This window comes from Pseudophryne corroboree, chromosome 2 (genome assembly GCF_028390025.1).
Source record: "Pseudophryne corroboree isolate aPseCor3 chromosome 2, aPseCor3.hap2, whole genome shotgun sequence".
In the NCBI taxonomy this organism is placed as follows: Eukaryota; Metazoa; Chordata; class Amphibia; order Anura; family Myobatrachidae; genus Pseudophryne; species Pseudophryne corroboree.
Window position 1 is genome coordinate 507,986,423 of NC_086445.1, and position 27,560 is coordinate 508,013,982.

The 27,560-nt window shown below is 46.9% G+C and overlaps 1 protein-coding gene across 2 annotated transcripts in view; it reads right to left on the bottom strand.

The window, feature by feature from the left end:
* Positions 1-12,325: 12,325 nt before the first annotated feature.
* MED13 (mediator complex subunit 13) overlaps positions 12,326-27,560 on the bottom strand; it is a 411,382-nt gene continuing 396,147 nt past the window's right edge. For both annotated transcript variants that reach the window (XM_063954032.1, XM_063954031.1), the window contains exons 28-30: positions 27,369-27,542; positions 14,386-14,486; positions 12,326-14,157 (exon numbers count right to left, since the gene is read on the bottom strand). In XM_063954032.1, the coding sequence (XP_063810102.1) occupies positions 14,025-14,157; positions 14,386-14,486; positions 27,369-27,542 (408 nt within the window). In that variant the 3' untranslated portion in view covers positions 12,326-14,024. The remainder of the gene's footprint in view (positions 14,158-14,385; positions 14,487-27,368; positions 27,543-27,560) is intronic.

Genomic DNA, 27,560 nt, shown 5'->3' on the forward strand with positions numbered 1-27,560 from the left:
TGCATCCGTGGTCACCAGGACCCAGTCCTGAATGCCGAATCTGCGGCCCTCGAGAAGATGAGCACTCTGCAGCCACCACAGCAGAGACACCCTGGCCCTCGGGGACAGGGTGATCAACCGATGCATCTGAAGATGCGATCCAGACCACTTGTCTAACAGATCCCACTGAAAGATCCTTGCATGGAACCTGCCGAAGGGAATTGCTTCGTAAGAAGCTACCATCTTTCCCAGGACTCGCGTGCAGTGATGCACCGACACCTGTTTTGGTTTCAGGAGGTCTCTGACCAGAGATGACAACTCCTTGGCCTTCTCCTCCGGGAGAAACACCTTCTTCTGTTCTGTGTCCAGAATCATACCCAAGAACAGCAGACATGTCGTAGGAACCAGCTGCGACTTTGGGATATTCAGAATCCAGCCGTGCTGTTGTAGCACTTCCTGAGATAGTGCTACTCCGACCAACAACTGCTCCATGGACCTCGCCTTTATAAGGAGATCGTCCAAGTACGGGATAATTATAACTCCCTTCTTTCGAAGGAGTATCATCATTTCGGCCATTACCTTGGTAAATACCCTCGGTGCCGTGGACAGACCAAACGGCAACGTCTGGAATTGGTAATGGCAGTCCTGTACCACAAATCGGAGGTACTCCTGGTGAGGTGGGTAAATGGGGACATGTAGGTAAGCATCCTTGATGTCCAGTGATACCATAAAATCCCGCTCTTCCAGGCTTGCAATAACCGCCCTTAGCGATTCCATTTTGAACTTGAACTTCCTTATATAAGTGTTCAAGGATTTCAAATTTAGAATGGGTCTCACCGAACCGTCTGGTTTCGGTACCACAAACATTGTGGAATAGTAACCCCGTCCCTGTTGAAGGAGGGGAACTTTGATTATCACCTGCTGGAGGTACAGCTTGTGAATTGCCGCCAGTACTACCTCCCTTTCCTTGGGAGTAGCTGGCAAGGCTGATTTGAGGTAACGGCGAGGGGGAGACGTCTCGAACTCCAGCTTGTATCCCTGAGATACCACTTGTAGAACCCAGAGATCCACCTGTGAGCGAACCCACTGGTCGCTGAAGTTCCGGAGACGGGCCCCCACCGCACCTGGCTCCACCTGTGGAGCCCCAGCGTCATGCGGTGGAGTTAGTGGAAGCAGGGGAGGATTTTTGTTCCTGGGAACTGGCTGTCTGATGCAGCTTTTTCCCTCTACCTCTGGGCAGAAAGGACGCGCCTCTGACCCGCTTGCCTCTCTGGGGCCGAAAGGACTGTACTTGATAATACGGTGCTTTCTTAGGCTGTGAGGGAACCTGAGGTAAAAAGGTCGACTTCCCAGCTGTTGCTGTGGACACGAGGTCCGAGAGACCGTCCCCAAACAATTCCTCACCCTTATAAGGCAAAACTTCCATGTGCCTTTTAGAATCAGCATCACCTGTCCACTGCCAAGTCCATAATACTCTCCTGGCAGAAAATGGACATTGCATTAATTCTAAATGCCAGCCGGCAAATGTCCCTCTGTGCATCCCTCATATATAAGACTACGTCTTTAATATGCTCTATGGTTAGCAAAATAGTATCCCTGTCAAGGGAATCAATGTTATCTGACAGGGAATCAGACCATGCTGCTGCAGCACTACACATCCATGCTGAAGCAATAGCAGGTCGCAGTATAGTACCTGAGTGTGTATACACAGACTTCAGGATAGCCTCCTGCTTTCTATCTGCAGGCTCCTTTAAGGCGGCCGTATCCTGAGACTGCAGTGCCACCTTTTTTGATAAGTGTGTGAGCGCCTTGTCCACCCTAGGGGATGTCTCCCAGCGTAACCTATCCGTTGGCGGGAAAGGGTACGCCATTAGTAACCGCTTAGAAATCACTAGTTTCTTATCTGGGGAACACCACGCTTCTTCACACAATTCATTTAACTCATCAGATGGGGGAAAAGTCACTGGCTGCTTTTTCTCCCCAAACATAATACCCTTTTTTGTGGTAACCGGGTCAATGTCAGAAATGTGCAACACATTTTTCATTGCCGTAATCATGCATCGGATGGCCCTTGTGGATTGTACATTTGCCTCATCCTCGTCGACACTGGAGTCAGACTCCGTGTCGACATCTGTGTCTGCCATCTGAGGTAGCGGGCGTTTTTGAGCCCCTGATGGCCTCTGAGACGCTTGAGCAGGCGCGGGCTGAGATGCCGGCTGTCCCAAAGCTGTTACGTCATCGAACCTTTTATGCAAGGAGTTGACACTGTCGGTTAATACCTTCCACATATCCATCCACTTTGGTGTCGGCCCGGCAGGGGGCGACATCACACTTATCGGCTCCTGCTCCGCCTCCACGTAAGCGTCCTCATCAAACATGTCGACACTGCCGTACCGACACACCGCACACACAGGGAATGCTCTGACTGAGGATAGGACCCCACAAAGTCCTTTGGGGAGACAGAGAGAGAGTTTGCCAGCACACACCAGAGCGCTATATAACAGAGGGATTTACACTAATACAAAGTGAATTTTCCCCCAATAGCTGCTTATCACAATTTGTGCCTAAATTTATGTGCCCCCCCTCTCTTTTTTACCCTTTCCGTAGTGTATACTGCGGGGGAGAGCCTGGGGAGCGTCCTTCCAGCGGTGCTGTGAAGAGAAAATGGCGCTGGCTGTGCTGAGGAAGATAGCCCCGCCCCTTCAGCGGCGGGCTTCTCCCGCTTTTTTAATAATATTTATGGCGGGGGATTAGGCACATATACAGTTTAGAACTGTATTATGTGCATTTTGCCAAGTAAGGTATACTAATTGCAGCCCAGGGCGCCCCCCCCCCCCCCAGCGCCCTGCACCCACCAGTGACCGGAGCGTGTGGTGTGCTGTGGGAGCAATGGCGCACAGCTGCAGTGCTGTGCGCTACCTTATTGAAGACCGGAGTCTTCAGCTGCCGATTTTCTCTGGAATCTTCCGTCTTCTGGCTCTGCAAGGGGGACGGCGGCGCGGCTACGGGAACGGACGATCGAGGTCGGGCCCTGTGTTCGATCCCTCTGGAGCTAATGGTGTCCAGTAGCCTTAGAAGCACAAGCTAGCTGCAAGCAGGTAGGTTTGCTTCTCTCCCCTAAGTCCCACGTAGCAGTGAGTCTGTTGCCAGCAGATCTCACTGAAAATAAAAAACCTAACAAATACTTTATTTTTTAGTGAACTCAGGAGAGCCCACTAAGTGCAACCAGCTCAGGCCGGGCACAGATTCTAACTGAGGTCTGGAGGAGGGGCATAGAGGGAGGAGCCAGTGCACACCAGATGTAGTACCTAATCTTTCTTTAAAGAGTGCCCAGTCTCCTACGGAGCCCGTCTATTCCCCATGGTCCTTACGGAGTACCCAGCATCCACTAGGACGTCAGAGAAATACCACACTCCATCTGGTTTCTGACTGTCGGGATCACGCCGTCACTATTCTGACTGCCGGCATTTCATACCCAAATCCAATTTGGAAGCGTAGATAGATTTTTGAAGAAACCGCAGCATACCATGCTCTTCCTTGGAAATGATGTAGCCCTCCAGCTGCTTTGGATCTACACATCCCAGCATGCACTGCCACATTTTTGCTATTAATACATGCTAAAACTGTTGCAAGGCATGCTGGGATGTAAAATGCCACAGCAGCTGCAGTGCCGAATACCCCTGGTGTATACAATCAGTTTGTGTTGGAATCAAAAGTGTTCACACATGGGTGAAAGCAGTGTTTAAAAGCTAAACAAAAAATATCTTGCTTATTTAATAATTTGTGCCAAATGTGCAACTGAAATCACTACAATTTCTGTGATATGTTACAGTGAAAAAGCTCCCCACACTCATTTTGGGGTTAGGACTTTGCAGGCTGTATTTGTGTTGCGTATACACAACAAAAGAGATGAAACATTTCTATCATTCTAGTGTCTGTTGCAAAGTATTCCAGTGTAGACCATGAACAGTCTGGTGTGATCTTGTGACCATATAGTAAAGCATGGCTGACAAATACCTGCAGTTACAATATATTTAATACCTAAAGGTATGCTCTAACCCAGTGGTTCCCAAACTAGGCACTCTGGGGTTGGTGGCCAAGGACCAAATAAAATTATTTATGGTCAAAGTGATAGGCAAAACCAGTGCTAGTGGCTGCCACTCATAAAACATGTTGACAATCAAAAGCACAACTGTACACCATCACATCATCAATAAACTTTACTCCTAGGCGTGCCGTGCCAAAACAGGTGCAGTGATTCAAGAAAATGTGGGAACCACTGCTCTAATAAACTGTGAATACATCTTTTACTATAAAATACAGTATAAAGAAATGATTGGTGCAAGTCCATCTCCATAAATAACAGTGCTATATATAGTGTACATTACGACAGCCAAAATATGAATTACATAGCAGAAATCAATGTAACCTAATGACCTTTGTTTTGATCAATACTCATTTTGTTTAATTGGACATAATGAAGTTTCTTGTGTGAAATAGGTTGTAAAAATAAGATTTTACTTACCGATAAATCTATTTCTCGTAGTCCGTAGTGGATGCTGGGGACTCCGTCAGGACCATGGGGATAGCGGCTCCGCAGGAGACAGGGCACAAAAATAAAGCTTTAGGATCAGGTGGTGTGCACTGGCTCCTCCCCCTATGACCCTCCTCCAAGCCTCAGTTAGGATACTGTGCCCGGACGAGCGTACACAATAAGGAAGGATAATGAATCCCGGGTAAGACTCATACCAGCCACACCAATCACACCGTACAACTTGTGATCTGAACCCAGTTAACAGTATGACAAACGTAGGAGCCTCTGAACAGACGGCTCACAACAATAACAACCCGATTTTTTTGTAACAATAACTATGTACAAGTATTGCAGACAATCCGCACTTGGGATGGGCGCCCAGCATCCACTACGGACTACGAGAAATAGATTTATCGGTAAGTAAAATCTTATTTTCTCTGACGTCCTAAGTGGATGCTGGGGACTCCGTCAGGACCATGGGGATTATACCAAAGCTCCCAAACGGGCGGGAGAGTGCGGATGACTCTGCAGCACCGAATGAGAGAACTCCAGGTCCTCTTTAGCCAGGGTATCAAATTTGTAGAATTTTACAAACGTGTTCTCCCCCGACCACGTAGCTGCTCGGCAGAGTTGTAATGCCGAGACCCCCCGGGCAGCCGCCCAGGATGAGCCCACTTTCCTTGTGGAATGGGCCTTGACAGATTTTGGTTGTGGCAAGCCTGCCACAGAATGTGCAAGTTGAATTGTGCTACAAATCCAACGAGCAATCGTCTGCTTAGAAGCAGGAGCACCCAGCTTGTTGGGTGCATACAATATAAACAGCGAGTCAGACTTTCTGACTCCAGCCGTTCTTGAAATATATATTTTCAATGCCCGGACCACGTCCAACAACTTGGAATCCTCCAAATCGTTAGTAGCCGCAGGCACCACAATAGGCTGGTTCAGGTGAAACGCTGACACCACCTTAGGCAGAAAATGAGGACGCGTCCGCAGTTCTGCCCTGTCCGAATGGAAAATCAGATATGGGCTCTTATATGATAAAGCCGCTAATTCTGATACTCTCCTGGCTGAAGCCAGGGCCAGTAGCATGGTTACTTTCCATGTAAGATATTTCAACTCCACCGATTTGAGTGGCTCAAACCAATGGGATTTGAGAAAATCCAAAACTACATTAAGATCCCACGGTGCCACTGGGGGCACAAACGGGGGCTGTATATGTAGTACTCCTTTTACAAAAGTCTGGACTTCAGGAACTGAAGCCAATTCTTTCTGGAAGAAAATCGACAGGGCCGAAATTTGAACCTTAATGGACCCCAATTTGAGGCCCATAGACAATCCTGTTTGCAGGAAATGTAGGAATCGACCCAGTTGAAATTCCTCTGTGGGGGCCTTCCTGGCCTCACACCACGCAACATATTTTCTCCAAATGCGGTGATAATGTTGTGCAGTCACCTCCTTCCTGGCTTTTACCAGTGTAGGAATGACCTCTTCCAGAATGCCTTTTTCCCTTAGAATTCGGCGTTCAACCGCCATGCCGTCAAACGCAGCCGCGGTAAGTCTTGGAATAGACACGGTCCCTGCTGAAGCAGGTCCCGTCTTAGAGGTAGAGGCCACGGATCCTCCGTGAGCATCTCTTGAAGTTCCGGGTACCAAGTTCTTCTTGGCCAATCCGGAGCCACGAGTATCGTTCTTACTCCCCTTTGCCGTATAATTCTCAGTACTTTTGGTATGAGAGGCAGAGGAGGGAACACATACACTGACTGGAACACCCACGGTGTTACCAGAGCGTCCACAGCTATTGCCTGAGGGTCTCTTGACCTGGCGCAATACCTGTCCAGTTTTTTGTTGAGGCGGGACGCCATCATATCCACCTTTGGTTTTTCCCAACGGTTCACAATCATGTGGAAGACTTCTGGATGAAGTCCCCACTCTCCCGGGTGTAGATCGTGTCTGCTGAGGAAGTCTGCTTCCCAGTTGTCCACTCCCGGAATGAACACTGCTGACAGTGCTATCACATGATCTTCCGCCCAGCGAAGAATCCTTGCAGCTTCTGTCATTGCTGTCCTGCTTCTTGTGCCGCCCTGTCTGTTTACGTGGGCGACTGCCGTGATGTTGTCCGACTGGATCAACACCGGCTGACCCTGAAGCAGGGGTTTTGCCAGACTTAGAGCATTGTAAATCGCTCTTAGCTCCAGTATATTTATGTGAAAAGACATCTCCAGGCTTGACCATACTCCCTGGAAGTTTCTTCCCTGTGTGACCGCTCCCCAGCCTCTCAGACTGGCATCCGTGGTCACCAGGACCCAGTCCTGTATGCCGAATCTGCGGCCCTCTAACAGATGAGCACTCTGCAACCACCACAGAAGAGACACCCTTGTCCGTGCTGATAAGGTTATCCGCTGGTGCATCTGCAGATGCGATCCGGACCATTTGTCCAACAGATCCCACTGAAAAGTTCGTGCGTGGAATCTGCCGAATGGAATCGCTTCGTAAGAAGCCACCATCTTTCCCAGGACTCTTGTGCATTGATGCACAGACACTTTTCCTGGTTTTAGGAGGTTCCTGACAAGTTTGGATAACTCCTTGGCTTTCTCCTCCGGAAGAAACACCTTTTTCTGAACCGTGTCCAGAATCATTCCCAGGAACAGCAGACGTGTTGTCGGTGTCAACTGAGATTTTGGAAAATTCAGAATCCACCCGTGTTGTTGCAGCACTAATTGGGTTAGTGCTACTCCGTCCTCCAGCTGTTCTCTGGACCTTGCCCTTATCAGGAGATCGTCCAAGTAAGGGATAATTAATACGCCTCTTCTTCGAAGAAGAATCATCATTTCGGCCATTACCTTGGTAAAGACCCGAGGTGCCGTGGACAATCCAAACGGCAGCGTCTGAAACTGATAATGACAGTTTTGCACCACGAACCTGAGGTACCCTTGATGTGAAGGGCAAATTGGGACATGCAGGTAAGCATCCTTTATGTCCAGGGACACCATAAAGTCCCCTTCTTCCAGATTCGCTATCACTGCTCTGAGTGACTCCATCTTGAATTTGAATTTCTGTATGTACAGGTTCAAAGATTTCAGATTTAGAATAGGTCTTACCGAGCCGTCCGGCTTCGGTACCACAAATAGCGTGGAGTAATACCCTTTTCCTTGTTGTAGGAGGGGTACCTTGACTATCACCTGCTGAGAAAACAGCTTGTGAATGGCTTCCAATACCGTCGCCCTGTCTGAGGGAGACGTTGGCAAAGCATACTTTAGGAACCGGCGAGGGGGAGACTTCTCGAATTCCAACCTGTAACCCTGAGATACTACCTGCAGGATCCAGGGGTCCACCTGTGAGCAAGCCCACTGTGCGCTGAAATTCTTGAGTCGACACCCCACCGCTCCTGAGTCCGCTTGTAAAGCCCCAGCGTCATGCTGAGGGCTTTGCAGAACCCTGGGAGGGCTTCTGTTCCTGGGCAGGGGCTGCTTGCTGTCCTCTCTTACCCCTTCCTCTGCCCCGGGGCAGATATGACTGTCCTTTTGCCCGCTTGTTCTTATAGGACCGAAAGGACTGCGGCTGAAAAGACGGTGTCTTTTTCTGTTGGGAGGGGGTCTGAGGTAAAAAGGTGGATTTTCCGGCAGTTGCCGTGGCCACCAGATCCGATAGACCGACGCCAAATAATTCCTCCCCTTTATACGGCAATACTTCCATATGTCGTTTAGAATCCGCATCACCTGACCACTGTCGCGTCCATAAACTTCTTCTGGCAGATATGGACATCGCATTTACTCTCGATGCCAGAGTGCAAATATCCCTCTGAGCATCTCGCATATAAAGAAAAGCATCCTTTAATTGCTCTATAGTCAATAAAATACTGTCCCTATCCAGGGTATCAATATTTTCAGTCAGGGAATCCGACCAGACCACCCCAGCACTGCACATCCAGGCTGAGGCGATGGCTGGTCGCAGTATAACACCAGTATGTGTGTATATACTTTTTAGGGTAGTTTCCAGCCTCCTATCAGCTGGATCCTTGAGGGCGGCCGTATCAGGAGACGGTAACGCCACTTGTTTTGATAAGCGTGTGAGCGCCTTATCCACCCTAGGGGGTGTTTCCCAGCGCGCCCTAACCTCTGGCGGGAAAGGGTATAATGCCAATAACTTTTTTGAAATTAGCACTTTTCTATCTGGGTTAACCCACGCTTCATCACATACATCATTCAATTCCTCTGATTCAGGAAAAACTACAGGTAGTTTTTTCACCCCCCACATAATACCCCTTTTTGTGGTACTTGCAGTATCAGAGATATGCAAAGCCTCCTTCATTGCCGTGATCATATAACGTGTGGCCCTACTTGAAAATACGTTTGTTTCTTCACCGTCGACACTAGATTCAGTGTCCGTGTCTGGGTCTGTGTCGACCGACTGAGGTAAAGGGCGTTTTACAGCCCCTGACGGTGTCTGAGACGCCTGGGCAGGTACCAACTGGTTTTCCGGCCGTCTCATGTCGTCAACTGATTTTTGTAATGTGCTGACATTATCACGTAATTCCATAAACAAAGCCATCCATTCCGGTGTCGACTCCCTGGGGGGTGACATCACCATTATCGGCAATTGCTCTGCCTCCACACCAACATCGTCCTCATACATGTCGACACACACGTACCGACACACAGCAGACACACAGGGAATGCTCTTATCGAAGACAGGACCCCACTAGCCCTTTGGGGAGACAGAGGGAGAGTTTGCCAGCACACACCCAAGCGCTATAATATATATGGGAACAACCTTATATAAGTGTTGTATCCTTATAGCAGCTTAAATATATAAAATATCGCCAAAAAAAGTGCCCCCCCTCTCTGTTTTACCCTGTTTCTGTAGTGCAGTGCAGGGGAGAGTCCTGGGAGCCTTCCTCACAGCGGAGCTGAGCAGGAAAATGGCGCTGTGTGCTGAGGAGAATAAGCCCCGCCCCCTATTCCGGCGGGCTTTTCTCCCGGAGTTTGAGATATCTGGCATGGGTTTAATACATCCATATAGCCTCAAGGGCTATATGTGATGTATTTTTTTAGCCATAAAAGGTATTATACATTGCTGCCCAGGGCGCCCCCAGCAGCGCCCTGCACCCTCCGTGACCTATGGTGTGAAGTGTGTGACAACAATGGCGCACAGCTGCAGTGCTGTGCGCTACCTTCATGAAGACTGAAAAGCCTTCTGCCGCCGGTTTCTGGACCTTCAATCTTCAGCATCTGCAAGGGGGGTCGGCGGCGCGGCTCCGGGACGAACCCCAGGGTGAGACCTGTGTTCCGACTCCCTCTGGAGCTAATGGTGTCCAGTAGCCTAAGAAGCCAATCCATCCTGCACGCAGGTGAGTTGAACTTCTCTCCCCTAAGTCCCTCGATGCAGTGAGCCTGTTGCCAGCAGGACTCACTGAACATAAAAAACCTAAAAACTTTTTCTAAGCAGCTCCTTAAGAGAGCCACCTAGATTGCACCCTGCTCGGACGGGCACAAAAACCTAACTGAGGCTTGGAGGAGGGTCATAGGGGGAGGAGCCAGTGCACACCACCTGATCCTAAAGCTTTATTTTTGTGCCCTGTCTCCTGCGGAGCCGCTATCCCCATGGTCCTGACGGAGTCCCCAGCATCCACTTAGGACGTCAGAGAAAAGAGATTTTAAGCAACCACTTCAATCCATGGTACTATTATACAGACGGGGGCTCCTTACCCTGGATGGGATCTGGTCTCTAGGTCGACGGTCTCTAGGTCGACCACCATTGGTCGACAGGGTCTCTAGGTCTACAGGTGAAAAGGTCGACATGAGTTTTTCAAATTTTTTTCTTTTTTTGAACCTTTTCATACTTAACGATCCACGTGGACTACGATTGGAATGGTAATCTGTGCCAAGCGAAGCGAGGCACCTTGCCCGAAGCATGGCGAGCGAAGCGAGGAGATACGGTGCACTAATTGGGGTTCCCGGGCACTCTACGAAGACGACACAAAAAAAAACACAAAATACTCATGTCGACCTTTTGACCTGTCGATCTAGAGACCCTGTCGACCTAGTTACTGTCGACCAATAGTGGTCGACCTAGTTACTATCTACCTTCCATACCACACACCCCTGGATACCAGCCAATCAATTCTGCTACTCCATGACCTACATTTGTCTAGTTCCTGAGAGCACAGGGTCCAACTGTGGGCCTGATTCATATTTGGAAATGAAGATAATAAAGTTACTGTGCATGTGGGCAAAACCATGTTGCACTGTAAAGTCGGGCAGATGTAACATGTGCAGTTAAATTTGAGTTGTGTGTCCAAAATAAAATCTAAAATACACAGTTTAAAAATAAATCTGTCTAACATGTGTGGGCTACATGCAAAAGCAGCCAGAAAAATCCAAATGTATTATTTCTCCTTATACTGCACTATGGTTTATTCAGTTACTTGCTTGTGTTACTTTACTGCCGAATCAGAAACAGGCCCTGTGTGTACAGACCAGATTAGAGAGACGCAACCAATGTCTGTATGGTAGTCATCTGGAGTAAACTGTGTTGTTAACCATCAAAAAAGTATAAATCCCACTTATCTAGTATGGGTAACTGATTTATCCAGGAAGCATTAATTATGCAGTTGTGAAACAAAAAAATTCTATCTACAGTGCAGAATACAATACAAGTAGGGCTGAAATCTTATTGGTGCACTTACACAAAACGGTAATTAACTGTCAGCATGAAGTAGCAAAAATTTCTGCTATAACCAAATTTCAGCAAAGCAAAACCTCACAACCGTATTCCCTAATTAGTGTTGTGCACATCAAGTTTAATTTGTAAAATCTCCCTTAGTACTTCTGTTTCTATTAAATGCAACAAGCCTTCAGTGGCTTACGTCATTGATTTTCAAACAAATAGCCATGAGCTTAGTGTTATATAGGGTAAATATGAGGTTAAACGGCCAAAGCTATAACATCACCTGTACATTAAGTCACATACACATTATGAAGAATTCAATTGTTTTGGGCGTCTAAAAATCCCGTCTGAACAGGGCTGTTTAGATGCACAAAATTGTCATGATTCAATTGATGTTTAGGCGCACATGCATATCGTACCCAAACAGACATGGTTTAGCCACGTAAAACAGCTAAACTCATCTAAAGTCCTGCTTTGGGTGTCCAAACTCCCATTCGGATGCCCAGAGTTCCAACTTAGCGCACATTCCTCCTCGCACCTCAGGAGGCTGCAAGAAGAAATGTCATCCTCGTGCCTACTGGGCATCTAAACAAAGCAACAATTGAATTGCTCTGTTTTGTGCCCCCTAGTGGTAGCTGTGGGGAAATAAACAATTAAATTCCCCCATTGATGCCCTGAAGCTTTGGTCATTTACCATTATTGGGGGTATTCAATGCATGTCGGATCCTCTCCGACTGTTTTGCCTGTTTCTCAACAATGCTGATCCAACTTTTTTTGAAGTCTGATCAGCATTGTCGAAAACTGCCCAAAATCCTGTCGGAATTGGCCGCGAATTTAAAAAAACCCGTGGATCCGTGGCTAATCCGCCAATCCATATGGTTTCGTCAAGTGCCGGTTTTTCTGACATTTGGAAAAACGGCACTTTCATTGAATAGGTCGAATGTAAATTCAACCTATTCCTGTCTAAAAGTGCTGGTATTTCAGACTGTCGGAAATACCAGCACTAATTGAATAGACCCCTATATTTGTACTAAACAAATTCATGACACAGCCTTTTATAAGTACTATTTTGTTTTTATGACAACGATTCACATGTTGTCAGGGTGCTTGCCAGTAAGAAGGAAATATCAAGCATTACATACAAAAATCAATAAAAATATGACCGATTTAATTACAGACTTGAAAATTTTCAACACATCAGAAAACATCTTTATCCCACAGAAATCTTAACCAAGATAAATGCCAACTTATTTCCCAAGGCATTCAAATTACCCTTAGGAAACAATCAATCAGAAAAAAAAGAATAAAATAAAAAATAGAGATTTCTGAAGTAAAATACTTTTTGATTGCACGGGTTTGAAAGAATGTCTGAAAGCTTTTGTCACCAAGTGTTTAATTTTAAACAAAATTGATATTTTCTTAAATATTTATTTATATATATATATATATATATATATCTATGTATATATATATACATACACACACGCACACAAAATGCAAACTGGATTCCTCCATGTAACTATGAGTGTTAAAGGTAAATACTCTGTATTTACAAACTTAAAAAATAGTGAGGTTTTCGGAATATAATTCACTCATTTCCAGGTACTGTGAATAGAGGAAGTATTCAAGATAATACAGATTTAAAAGATCAAGAATGGATAACAAAATTAGGAATCCCATCAACCAACCAGTGTGAGAGTCTATGTACACTGCACCATAACACCACTGTTAGAACCTCAGGTTGACTGCTTGCACTTCTATATGGCGTAAGCCGAGCATGATTTAATAGATGAAATAGTCACATTTTCCTATTTGCATTCAATGTTGACCAGCCATTGGAAAAACTGAAAAATCCAATTTTCTATCATTTGGGTGGGGGCATATAAAGGCAATTTTGTTCACTAATACAAAGAAACTGCTGTCTGTAGCAACAAATCTAACAAAGCAGTCACAGCCCTGAACTAAATTACAAAAATGAAACTGAAGTTTTATTTGTCACTACAGGTTAAACCACCTACAATATTAAATGATATATTGCCATTAGGGTTGTTGAAGTGTGATTATAAAATTTTTTAAGACCCGGTACCTTTTTCAAATGTATAAACACAGTGTAGATCATTATTGTACATGTACTTTGCAGCAACAGCTTAGCTGTGAATCCCCCACACACAATGGCATGTACATTAGCTTCTCTATTCCCCTTTACTGTACATCAAACAATACAAAGTTTTAGGTCTCCCACCCACTTACAAAAAAATAATACTCTAAAAGCAACCTACTGCAACTTTTAATTAAGACGAGTACATATATTTTAAACCAATTGCTTTAAAGCAAGAAGGCAGTATAAACCTTCTAGGAAAAAAGTGTTTTGCTTTTATAAAAGAGGTTAAGAAATATAAGACAATTTATACATTTAAAAACTTACAATAAATAAGAGATGCAGGCATTTTTTCTGTATATTGATAATAGGTTTTATAATCCACACAACATCTTTGTGATGTTTAAAAGTCAAAGGGTGAAATGCCTCATCGTTTCTTAAAGACATTCCCAAGCTTTTTCCATTCAACTTGATGCCAGCAGGCATACAGAATCTTAGACCAAATACTGAGACTGGAGATGATTAGCAGTGTTCGGGGAGACTTTCAAAGTAGAACTGGTTTCCACACTGTAAAGCAAAAATCCAAATCTGAAGAGTCTGATTTTGAAAATGAAGCAAGGTTGGAAACGCAGACTGGTGGAAAGGCTGATTCTGTGTACTGAGTGGCTTGAGAGAAAACAAATGATTTCAAAGTCCTGCAATTCGATAAAAAAAGCCTCTTGCTCCTTGCAGATTTCCTGATGACTATCACAGCATATTCATGATAAAGTTATACAACTGGTTCAGCACCACAAAATGAACCGGCAGACATGAACGCCTGTCTTGAGTTGCAGGATCACAGGTTAGCCAGGAGAGGGCATTATACTGTTCCAAAACAAACCTAAAAAAACAACAACACCAACTATGAATGTAATACCCATTGTATCAGCAAGATGGCCACATTTGTTTTAAGTTTACATTAGTCATGCAACTTGTCCATTTTCCTTTTACAGTATGTTTTACTGCTATTAATGCAATTTCAGATAACATTCATGGAAAGGAGAGTCATTACAAACACAATACAATATAAGAACTCCAGACAAAAGACTGCACACAACTTATCCCTCACCTGAGGACATCTGAAGTCTGATTTGAATCCAGTGGGTGTGAGTGTTTGCTGTGCAGCAACTCATCTGATTGCACTGAAGGCACATGAAGGTGCAGAGAGGCCTAATTAAGGGGACAATAACAAGTTCTTTAATCATTTTGATAAGGGCAACATCATCAACAGAAACAGAATAGTCCAATTGTGATAATTATGGCCAAGTTAACACACTACATTAAAGCTCAAGGATTTAACAGTAACAGCTTCACATTTGGACAGACTATGTTTTATGAATTTGTGATTTTTTTTGTTCAATAAAACGACATAATTTCAATATTACCAATATACAGCCCTATCTAGACCGAAAAAACACCATTCTTAATGGTTTGTTACAGAGGCAAGTTGCATTTTTGTAGTCCTGTCACATAAAACATGTCCCTGATAGGCGGAATTCATTAGTTTCGTGCGACAGCGGTCACTCCCAGGCGCCTGACTGAGCAATTCAATTGTTGCTCCATTCAGGCACGAACAGCTGCCGACGACGGATTTCAGCTTGCAGCTGAGGTGGCGAGCTGAAATGAATAAAAAACTGTCCTGTTTGGGTGCCCAAAAGGCACTTTGTATCACTCACATTAGTTTAGTAGGTTTAGTAAGGCACGATCAGTGTGATAATTATAGGCCGCCCAAAAAATGTAATTGCAACATAGGGCACCCATTATTTATCGCAGATAAAAAAAAAAATAGGATTTTAATTACCTACCGGTAAATCCTTTTCTCGTAGTCCGTAGAGGATACTGGGGTCCACATTAGTACCATGGGGTATAGGACTGTCCACTAGGAGCCTTGGGCACTTTAAGAAATTAATAGTATGCGCTGCCTCCTCCCTCTATGCCCCTCCTACCAGACTCCGTCTAGAAACTGTGCCCGAGGATATGGACATACCTCGAGAGAAGGATTTAAAAGACCGTGGTGAGATTCGAACCAGCACACACAAACCAAGAGGAAAGCCATGCTAACCCAACTTGAACAGCAACAGCTGAACCAACAACAATACTTAAACCAAGTAACAGTGCAGGAAGAAATGAAGCACTGGGTGGGCACCTAGTATCCTCTACGGACTACGAGAAAAGGATTTACCGGTAGGTAATTAAAATCCTATTTTCTCTTACGTCCTAGTGGATACTGGTCCACTAGTGTCCACTTCACATAAATCTTCAAGGCCCTCACAACATCCAGGGACTTGGGAGGTAGAAGAGGTGTCGGTAACCACCGGAACCACAATAGGTTGGTTGATATGAAAGGCAGACACCACCTTTGGAAGAAATTGCAGACGAGTTTCGAAGTTCAGCTTTATCCTCTTGAAAGATCAAATAGGGGGTCTTGTGAGACAATGCCCCCAATTCCGACACCCGCCTGGCTGAAGCCAGGGCCAACAGTGTGAATATCTTCCACGTAAGAAACTTTACGTCCACCTCCTGTAAGGGCTCAAAACATTCTGATTGGAGGAACTGCAACACCATGTTGAGATCCCAAGGTGCTGTGGGAGGCACAAAAGGCCGTTGGATGTGTAGAACACCCTTCAAAAACGTCTGAACCTTCGGAAGGGAAGCCAATTGTTTCTGGAAGAAAATGGATAAGGCTGAAATCTGGACTTCTATGGAGCCCAGGCGTAGGCCCACATCCACACCTGACTGCATAAAAAGCAGAAAACGTCCCAGTTGAAATTCCACCGCAAGAAATTTCCTGTTCTCACACTAAGACATATTTTTCCCAAATACGGTGGTAATGCATAGACATTACCCCTTTTCTGGCTTGGATCAAAGTTGGAATAACCTTATCCAGGATTCCTTTCCGGGCTAGAATTTGACGTTCAACTTCCATGCCGTCAAACGTAGCCGTGGTAAGTCTTGATAGACCAACGGCCCGTTTGCAGGAGATCTTCTCGAAGAGGTAGAGGCCACGGATCCTCCAGTAGCATGTCCAGTAGATCCACGTACCAAGCCCTTCTTGGTCAGTCCTGAGCAATGAGAATTGCTTGAACCTTTTCCCTTTTTATTCTTTTGAGAATCTTTGGGATCAATGGAAGAGGCGTAAACACATACACCATCTGGTAGACCCATGGGGATACCAGAGCATCCACCGCCACTGCCTGTGGGTCCCTTGATCTGGAACAATACCGCTGGAGCTTCTTGTTTAGATGAGAAGTCATCAATTCAATATGTGGAATGCCCCACCAACGTGTCAAGCACCCAAACACCTCCAGGTGGAGGCCCCGCTCTCCTGGGTGGAGATAGTGTCTGCTGAGGAAGTCTGCTTCCCAGTTGTCTACTCTCGGAATGAAGATTGCCAACAATGCCACCGCGTGCCTTTCTGCCCAGAGGAGAATTCTTGTCACCTCTGACATTGCTGCTCTGCTCTTCGTTCCGCCTTGTCGGTTTATGTACTTTACTGCCGTCACACTGTCAGACTGAACTTGAATGGCTCGATCGTGAAGATGTGATGCCTGTAGAAGGGCGTTTCATATGTCCCTTAGTTCCAGAATGTTGATTGGAAGAATGGCTTCCTGACTTGACCATTTTCCTTGGAACTGTTCCCCCTGGGTGACTGCTCCCCAACCTCTGAGGCGTGCGTCTGTGGTTAGGAGAATCCTATTTTGAATCCCGAACCTTTGGCCCTCGGTCAGGTGAGAAGTCTGAAGCTACCATAGAAGAGAAATCCTGGCTTTTGGCGACAGACGTATCCTCTGGTGCCTGTTGAGATGCGATCCGAACCATTTCTCCAACACATCCAGATGGAAGGGCCTTGCGTGAAACCTTGCGTACTGTAGCGCCTTGTAGGCGGCTACCATCTTCCCCAGAAGGCGAATGCAGAGATGCACCGATATCCGGGCTGGTTTCAAGACATCCCAACACCATCGACTGGATTACCAATGCCATTTCCAATGGAAGGAATACCTTCTGTGCCTCCGTATCCAGTATCATCCACAGGAACGGAAGCCCCCGGTGAGATTTTGGTAGGTTCAGAATACACCCGTGATGCTGTAGTCGTCGAGTTGAGAGGCCAATATTGGCCAACAACCTCTCCCTGGATGGTGCCTTGATCAGCAGGTCGTCCAGATACGGAATTATGTTCACTCCCTGTTTGCGGAGGAGAAACATCATCTCTGTCATTACCTTGGTGAACACCCTCGGTGCTGTGGAGAGGCCAAATGGCAGGACCTGGAGCTGGTAGTGACAGCCCCGCAATGCAAACCTTAAATAAACCTGATGAGGCGGCCAGATGGGAATATGAAGGTACGCATCCTTGATATCCAGAGACACCAAGAATTCCCCTTCCTCCAGATTGGAGATCACCGCTCTCAGAGACTCCATCTTGTATTTGAACACCCGTAAATATGGGTTCAATGACTTGAGATTTAAAATAGGTCTCACCGAACCGTCCGGCTTTGGTACCACAAACAGGTTGGAATAATAACCTTTGTTCTGCAGCTGAGGTGGAACTGGAACAATGAACTGAGTCTGTACCAGTTTTTACATCCTGTAAAATTGATTTGAAGAATCTGTGAGGTGGGTGTTCCTGAAACTCCAGTCTGTAACCCTGGGTAATAAGCTATATGACCCAGGGATCCTGGCATGATGTCGCCCAGACATGACTGAAATCTCTTAACCAGGCTCCCGCCTGCCTGTCCTCCAGGCAGTGCGGTCCACTGTCATGCTGAAGGCTTAGAGGAAGCAGAACCTGAGCGCTGTTCCTGTGAACGTGCAGTTGCTGATTTCTAGGGTTTAACCTTTGAAGGCTGTAAGAGAACATCTGGTCTTATTTTTAAATGTTGCTGAATGGTAGGCTTTCCACACGTTTTCTGGAATCCGCATCCGCAGTCCACTGACGTAGCCATAGGCCTCTGCGTGCCGACACTGCCATGGCTGTGGTGCGTGCATTTAGCAAGCCTCTCTCTTTTATGGCCTCTACCATGAAACTTGCAGAGTCATGTATATAGTGTAGGAGTAGAACAATCTCCCCCTTGGGTAAGGAATCTAATCCCTCAAGCAGGTTATCTGACCATTTTGCAATGGCTCTTGTGATCCAAACACCAGCTATAGCATGTCTCTGGGCTACTCCTGCAGCTGTGTACAGAGATTTGAGAGTGGTCTCAATCTTGCAGTCAGCAGTGTCTTTTAAGGAGGCTGCCCCAGGACAAGCAAGACTATCTTGCGTGACAATCTAGATACCGATGCATCAACAGTCTGTGGGTTTTCCCATTTTTTCCTATCATCCTGAGGAAAAGGGAAGGATGTAATTAACCTTTTAGGGATCTGAAACTTCTTGTCAGGATTAACCCAAGTTTCTTCAAATAGGGAATTTAATTCCTGAGATGCAGGGAAAGTAGTAGAGGATTTCTTTTATACATTAAAATAAGATTCCTCATCCTCTCCTGTCACTGTGTCATCTTTGATGTGCAGGACCTCCCTAATAGCTTCTATCAGGGACTGTATTCCATGTGACAGGGCTGCATCCTCCCCACCTAAGTCCACCTTCACCCTCCTCTGGGTCTTATACATCATCATCATCAGTATCAACCTGCAATATCTGGGCCAGTGTATGCTTTTGTGGACAAATGGCAAGGGTCTGAGACGCTGGTATGGGACCTGAATCTCTATTCATCAGGTCATCCACAGACTGTCTTAATTGTTGCATCTCTTTCCCATGATGGGACAATTTAGCAGAAATATTTGAGATCATCCCTTTCAGAGAATCCAACCGTGCTGGTTCGGATCCACTAGCCTGAGAATGTGTACTATCCTGAGTACATTGTAGTGAACCCCCTGAGGAAGAAAAACACTCTCCAGTGCATGAAACACACTCCTTGCCTGCCATTGTAATGTGAAAGTATACACACACACACACACACACACACACACACACACACACAAGAAAAGTGAAGCTCAGTTAACCCACACAGAGTCCTTTTAGGGAGACACAGAGTATGATGGAGCCAGCCACACAGCGCCCTACTTGCTAAAGCTAAGCTTAGTTGGGTCGCAGACTAAATACCCCTAAAAGGGTATCCGTATACTTATACTGCTCCCCCCCTTCCCACACCTGCTATGATCCCCTGGTACCGCTGAGGTAAACTAGAGTCCTTGTGGAGGAGATGCGCCTCTCTGTCAGTCATACATAGTAACATAGTATCTAAGGTTGAAAAAAGACAATTGTCCATCGGGTTCAACCTATTTGTAGTCTCCTATGCACGATTATTTTGTATAAAATTTTGACTGAAGTTGCTGACTGCTGTTCCGATTAACCCCTCTTTTTTATAATAACCATAGTGCGTGACTATGCCCCGTAACCCTGAATATCCTTATCCATTAGGAATTTATCTAACCCATTCTTAAAGGTGTTGACTGAGTTGGCCATTACAACTCCCTCAGGCAGGGAATTCCAAACACGTATCGTCCTTACCGTAAAAAATAAGATTTTACTTACCGGTAAATCTATTTCTCGTAGTCCGTAGTGGATGCTGGGGAATAGACGGGCTCAGCAGGAGACAGGGCACTTTAAGAAAGAATTTGGATACTGGTGTGCTCTGGCTCCTCCCTCTATGTCCCTCCTCCAGACCTCAGTTAAAGAAACTCTGCCCGGAAGAGCTGACAGGGCAAGACTCATACCAGCCACACCAATCACACTGTATAACCTGTGATAAACTTACCCAGTTAACAGTATGAACAACAATAGAGCATCAGATCAACCCTGATGCAACTATAACATAACCCTTATGTAAGCAATAACTATATACAAGCATTGCAGAAAAAGTCCGCACTTGGGACGGGCGCCCAGCAACCACTACGGACTACGAGAAATAGATTTACCGGTAAGTAAAATCTTATTTTCTCTAACGTCCTAGTGGATGCTGGGGACTCCGTAAGGACCATGGGGATTATACCAAAGCTCCCAAACGGGTGGGAGAGTGCGGATGACTCTGCAGCACCGAATGAGCAACCACAAGGTCCTCCTCAACCAGGGTGTCAAACTTGTAGAACTTTGCAAAAGTGTTTGAACCCGACCAAGTAGCTGCTCGGCAAAGCTGTAATGCCGAGACCCCTCGGGCAGCCGCCCAAGAAGAGCCCACCTTACTCGCGGAATGGGCTTTTACTGATTTTGGCAGCGGCAATCCCGCCGCAGAATGAGCCTGCTGAATCGTGTTACAGATCCAGCGAGCAATAGTTTGCTTTGAAGCAGGAGCACCCAGCTTGTTGGGCGCATACAGGATAAACAGTGACTCCGTTTTCCTGACTCTAGCCGTTCTGGCCACATAAACCTTTAAAGCCCTGACCACATCTAGTAACTCGGAATCCTCCAAGTCACGAGTAGCCACAGGCACCACAATAGGTTGGTTCATATGAAAAGATGACACCACTTTTGGCAGAAATTGCGTACGTGTCCGCAATTCCGCCCTGTCCGTATGGAAAACCAGATAGGGGCTTTTATGTGACAAAGCCGCTAATTCTGACACACGCCTAGCTGAAGCCAAGGCTAATAGCATGACCACCTTCCACGTGAGAAATTTTAACTCCACGGTTTTAAGTGGCTCAAACCAGTGTGACCTCAGGAAACTCAACACCACGTTAAGATCCCAAGGTGCCACTGGAGGCACAAAAGGGGGCTGAATATGCAGCACTCCCTTTACAAACGTCTGAACTTCAGGAAGAGAAGCCAGTTCTTTTTGAAAGAAAATGGATAGGGCCGAAATCTGGACCTTAATGGAACCCAATTTTAGGCCCAAAGTCACTTCCGACTTTAGGAAGTGAAGGAAACGGCCCAGCTGGAATTCCTCCGTAGGGGTATTCCTGGCCTCACACCAAGCAACATATTTTCGCCATATACGGTGATAATGTTTAGCCGTCACATCCTTCCTAGCCTTTATCAGCGTAGGAATAACCTCATCCGGAATGCCTTTCTCTGCTAGGATCCGGCGTTCAACCGCCTTGCCATCAAACGCAGCCGCGGTAAGTCTTGGAACAGACAGGGCCCCTGTTGCAACAAGTCCTGTCTTAGACGCAGAGGCCATGGGTCCTCTGTGAGCATTTATTGCAGCTCTGGATACCAAGTCCCTCTTGGCCAATCCGGAACAATGAGTATTGTTCTCACTCCTCTTCTTCTTAGGATTCTCAGCACCTTGGGTATGAGAGGAAGAGGAGGAAATACATAGACCGACTGGAACACCCACGGTGTCACTAGAGCGTCTACAGCTATCGCCTGAGGGTCTCTTGACCTGGCGCAATACCTCTGCAGCTTTTTGTTGAGGCGGGATGCCATCATGTCTACTTGTGGCAGATCCCACCGACTTGCAATCTGCGTGAAGACTTCTTGATGAAGTCCCCACTCTCCCGGGTGGAGGTCGTGCCTGCTGAGGAAGTCTGCTTCCCAGTTGTCCACTCCCGGAATGAACACTGCGGACAGTGAACTTACGTGATTCTCCGCCCAGCAAAGAATTCTGGTGGCTTCCGCCATTGCCACCCTGCTCCTTGTGCCGCCTTGGCGGTTTACATGAGCCACTGCGGTGATGTTGTCTGACTGAATCAGCACCAATCGATCGCGAAGCAGGGTCTCCGCTTGACGTAGGGCGTTGTATATTGCCCTTAGTTCCAGGATGTTGATGTGAAGACAAGTCTCCTGACTTGACCACAGACCTTGGAAATTTCTTCCCTGTGTGACTGCTCCCCACCCTCGGAGGCTTGCGTCCGTGGTCACCAGGACCCAGTCCTGAATGCCGAATCTGCGGCCCTCGAGAAGGTGAGCACTCTGCAGCCACCACAGGAGAGACACCCTGGCCCTGGGGGATAGGGTGATCAGCCGATGCATCTGTAGATGTGATCCGGACCACTTGTCCAACAGATCCCATTGAAAGGTCCTCGCATGGAACCTGCCGAAGGGAATGGCCTCGTATGATGCCACCATCTTTCCCAGGACTCGCGTGCAGTGATGCACCGACACCTGTTTTGGTGTTAATAGGTCTCTGACCAGTGTCATGAGCTTCTGAGCCTTCTCCATCGGGAGATAAACCCTCTTCTGGTCTGTGTCCAGAATCATGCCCAGGAATGGCAGACGAGTCGTAGGAATCAACTGCGACTTTGGAATATTTAGAATCCAGCCGTGCTGTTGTAACACTTCCCGAGAGCGTGCTACGCTCATCAGCAACTGCTCTCTGGACCTCGCCTTTATGAGGAGATCGTCCTAGTATGGGATAATTGTGACCCCTTGCTTTCGCAGGAGCACCATCATTTCCGCCATTACCTTGGTAAATATTCTCGGTGCCGTGGAGAGACCAAACGGCAACGTCTGGAATTGGTAATGATAATCCTGTACCACAAATCTGAGGTACGCCTGATGAGGTGGATAAATGGGGACATGAAGGTAAGCATCCTTTATGTCCAGAGACACCATAAAATCCCCCCCTTCCAGGCTTGCGATGACCGCTCTGAGCGATTCCATCTTGAACTTGAACCTTTTCAGGTATATGTTCAGGGATTTTAAATTCAATATGGGTCTGACCAAACTGTCTGATTTCGGTACCAAAAACATGGTCGAATAGTAACCCCTTCCCTGTTGAAGGAGGAGAACCTTTACCACCACCTGCTGAAGATACAATTTGTGAATTGCAGCTAACACTATTTCCCTCTCTAAGGGGGAAGCTGGCAGGGCCGATTTGAGGTAACGGTGAGGGGGCATCTCTTCGAATTCCAGCTTGTATCCCTGAGACACAATCTCTATAGCCCAGGGATCCACCTGGGAGTGAACCCACTTGTGGCTGAAATTTCGGAGACGCGCGCCCCCACCGGGCCTAGCTCCGCCTGTGGAGCCCCAGCGTCATGCGGTGGATTTAGTGGAAGCCGGGGAGGACTTCTGTTCCTGGGAACTAGCTGTATTGTGCAGCTTCTTTCCTCTACCCCTGCCTCTGGCAAGAAAGGACGCACCTCGGACTTTCTTGCCTCTTTGTGATCGAAAGGACTGCATTTGGTAATACGGTGCTTTCTTAGGTTGTGAGGGAACATATGGCAAAAAATTTGACTTTCCAGCCGTAGCTGTGGAGACCAGGTCCGAGAGACCGTCCCCAAACAATTCCTCACCCTTGTAAGGTAAAACCTCCATGTGCCTTTTTGAGTCGGCATCGCCTGTCCATTGCCGAGTCCACAGGACCCTTCTGGCAGAAATCGACATTGCATTTATTCTAGAGCCCAGTAGGCTAATGTCTCTTTGAGCATCTCTCATATATAGGACAGCGTCGTTTATATGCCTCAGGGTCAGTACTATAGTATCCTTGTCCAAGGTATCAAGTTCCTCAGATAAGGTATCTGTCCATGCTGCTACAGCACTACACATCCAGGCCGACGCAATCGCCGGCCTTAGTAGGGTACCTGAATGTGTATAAATGGACTTCAGGATACCCTCCTGCTTTCTATCCGCAGCATCTTTTAGGGTGGCCGTATCCTGTGACGGTAGGGCTACCCTCTTGGATAAGCGTGTTAAAGCTTTGTCTACCCTCGGGGAGGATTCCCAGCGTAACCTGTCTGTTGACGGGAAAGGATACGCCATAAGCATCCGTTTAGAAATCTGGAGATTCCCATGCCTTTTCACATAACTCATTTAACTCATGTGAAGGGGGAAAGGTCACCTCTTGCCTTTTTTCCCCATACTGTACATATAAACCCTCTTGTCAGGGACTGGGGTTTCTTCTGTGATGTGCAACACATCTTTCATTGCTATAATCATGTAACGGATGGCTTTAGCCATTTTAGGCTGTAACTTTGCATCATCGCCATCGACACTGGAGTCAGAATCCGTGTCGACAATTTGGGATAGTGGGCGCTTCTGAGACCCTGACGGCCTCTGCGACAGAGGATCAGGCATGGGCTGAGACCCCGGCTGTCCCAAGTCTTCAGCTTTATCCAACCTTTTATGCAAGGAAGTAACATTATCATTTAAAACCTTCCACATATCCATCCAATCGGGTGTCGGTGGCGACCCCACATTCATTTGTTCCCGCTCTGTTTCCACATAGCCTTCCTCGTCAAACATGCCGACACAAGCGTACCGACACACCACACACAGGGGATGCTCTATTTGAAGACAGTTCCCCCACAAGGCCTTTTGGAGAGACAGAGAGAGAGTATGCCAGCACACACCCCAGCGCTATATGTCCCAGGAGTCACACAGTAACTTAGTGTTAACCCAGTAGCTGCTGTATATACTGTTTTTGCGCCAAATTTATGTGCCCCCCCTCTCTTATTACCCTCTTCTACCGTGATTCTGCAGGGGAGAGCCTGGGGAGCTTCCTCTCAGCGGAGCTGTGGAGAGAAAATGGCGCTGGTGAGTGCTGAGGAAGAAGCCCCGCCCCCTCAGCGGCGGGCTTCTGTCCCGCGATTCTGTGTAAAAATATGGCGGGGGGCCCATGCATATATACAGTGCCCAACTGTATATATGCCCACTTTTGCCAAGAGGTCTCTAATTGCTGCCCAGGGCGCCCCCCCCTGCGCCCTGCACCCTACAGTGACCGGAGTATGTGGGTTTAGTGTGGGAGCAATGGCGCACAGCTGCAGTGCTGTGCGCTACCTCATATGAAGACTGGAGTCTTCTGCCGCCGATTTCGAAGTCTTCTTGCTTCTGTCTTCCGGCTCTGCGAGGGGGACGGCGGCGCGGCTCCGGGATCGGACGACCAAGGGTGCGATCCTGTGTACGATCCCTCTGGAGCTAATGGTGTCCAGTAGCCTAAGAAGCAGGACCTATCTTCAGTGAGTAGGGCTGCTTCTCTCCCCTCAGTCCCACGTAGCAGAGAGTGTGTTGCCAGCAGATCTCTCTGAAAATAAAAAACTTAACAAAATACTTTCTTTTTAGCAAGCTCAGGAGAGCTCGCTAAGTAGCACCCAGCTCGTCCGGGCACAGATTCAAACTGAGGTCTGGAGGAGGGACATAGAGGGAGGAGCCAGAGCACACCAGTATCCAAATTCTTTCTTAAAGTGCCCTGTCTCCTGCGGAGCCCGTCTATTCCCCATGGTCCTTACGGAGTCCCCAGCATCCACTAGGACGTTATAGAAAAGCCTTTACGCCGTATTGTGTGGAATCTCCTCTCCTCTAACCTGAGCGAGTGTCCACGAGTTCTCTGTGTTGATCTAACCAAAAACAGGTCCTGCGCAAGATCTGTATATTGTCCCCTTATATATTTGTAAATGTTGATCATGTCCCCTCTTAATCTCCTCTTTTCCAGTGTAAACATGCCTAGTCTTGCAAGCCTTTCCTCGTATTCCAGCGTCTCCATACCCTTAATTAGTTTGGTCGCCCGCCTTTGAACCTTTTCTAGCTCCAGGATATCCTTTTTGTAGTAAGGTGCCCAGAATTGTACACAGTATTCAAGGTGTGGTCTCACAAGTGATTCATATAACGGGAGTATAATACTCTCGTCCCTAGTATCAATTCCCCGTTTTATGCATGCTAATATCTTATTAGCCTTCTTTGCTGCAGTCCTACTTTGGGTACTACTGCTTAGTTTGCTATTTATGAGGACACCTAAGTCCTTTTCCAGTACAGAATCCCCTAATTTTACCCCATTTAGTAGGTAGGTGTTATTTTTGTTCTCGTTACCACAGTGCATTACCTTACACTTGTCTGTATTGAAGCGCATTCTCCATTTCGCTGCCCAAGCTTCTAATTTAACTAAGTCATTCTGAAGCGACTCAGCATCCCCCTCCGCATTTATAACTTTACACAATTTGGTATCATCTGCAAAAATTGACACCATGCTCTCTAGACCTTCTGTTAGGTCGTTAATGAAAATGTTGAACAATAGCGGTCCTAATACTGAGCCTTGCGGCACACCACTTAGCACTTCAGTCCAAGTTGAAAAAGATCCATTAACCACAACGCGCTGCTCCCTATTATCTAACCAGTTTTTGACCCAAGTGCATATTGAGCTTCCTAGCCCTGATTCTTGTAGCTTGTAGATAAGTCTCATGTGTGGTACAGTATCGAACGCTTTGGCAAAATCTAAAAAGATTACATCCACCTCTTTACCCTGATCTAGGTTTGCGCTTACTGTTTCATAAAAGCCAAGTAAGTTGGTTTGACAGGATCTGTCCTTCATAAACCCATCTGTTCTGTTTAGTCCGAGTTGCAGAGGGAAAATGGTGCTAGTGAGCCGCTGGATTCGCTCATAGTGAAGCTCCGCCCCCTTAATGGCGCGTGGTCTTCCCGTTTTTTTATACTGGCTGAGGTTATATTTTTGCTTTACAGTGGGTTAGAACCCCCTGTAAGCTGTATTTGCCAGTGTGGGTATTTAGTTGTGGCTTCAGCTCGCCCCTCACAGCAGAACACACATAACAACCTGCATGTCTCTGAAGACTGGAGCCGCAGCCTGCCTGTCAGCGCTGCGCTCCTATCCTCATGGCGCCATTACCGCCGGCGACACGCTAACCGGGACGCCGGCTTAGTACTCCTCACTCTTCTATGTTCTGGCTCTGTTAGGCGTGGCGGAGTGCTGCGGGACTGTACGCTCGCCGTGGTGGGGCTTGCGAATGGCTCCCTCAGGAGCTCAGTGTCCTGTCAGCGGGGAACGGGACCATTAGCCCTGTAGGAGGTTGGGCCGTTCTCCCCCCTAAGTCCCACGAAGCAGGCAGTCTGGTGACAACCAGTCCTGCCTGAAAATAACAAACAAAAAATAGATGCAGAACTCTATTCAGGAGTTTCCGTAAGCGTGACCAGCTCCTACGGGCACATTTTCTAAACCGAGTCTGGTAGGAGGGGCATAGAGGGAGGAGCTAGCGCACACTATTAATTTCTTAAAGTGCCCAAGGCTCCTAGCGGACCAGTCTATACCCCATGGTACTAATGTGAACCCCAGTATCCTCTAGGACGTAAGAGAAATTAAAAAAAACCACAACTGATTTCCACCCGATGAATCTTAAGTTAAAAATATACTTATGTGTACAATATTAGTAGATCGCTATGAAATCACTTACCTTAAGAAACAGTGGACACTGATTTTGTGCTTGAGGACATGCTGACCAAAACCAGTCAGGCAATGGACCAGCTTTGGCAGTTGAAACAAAGTAACCCAGTGCCAAAGGTTGCTGTAAGATGTTGGTCACTTCATCGTGAGATTCTGTGGACAACAATCTATCGGTACCTTGACCCTGTAACACCAGAAAAAC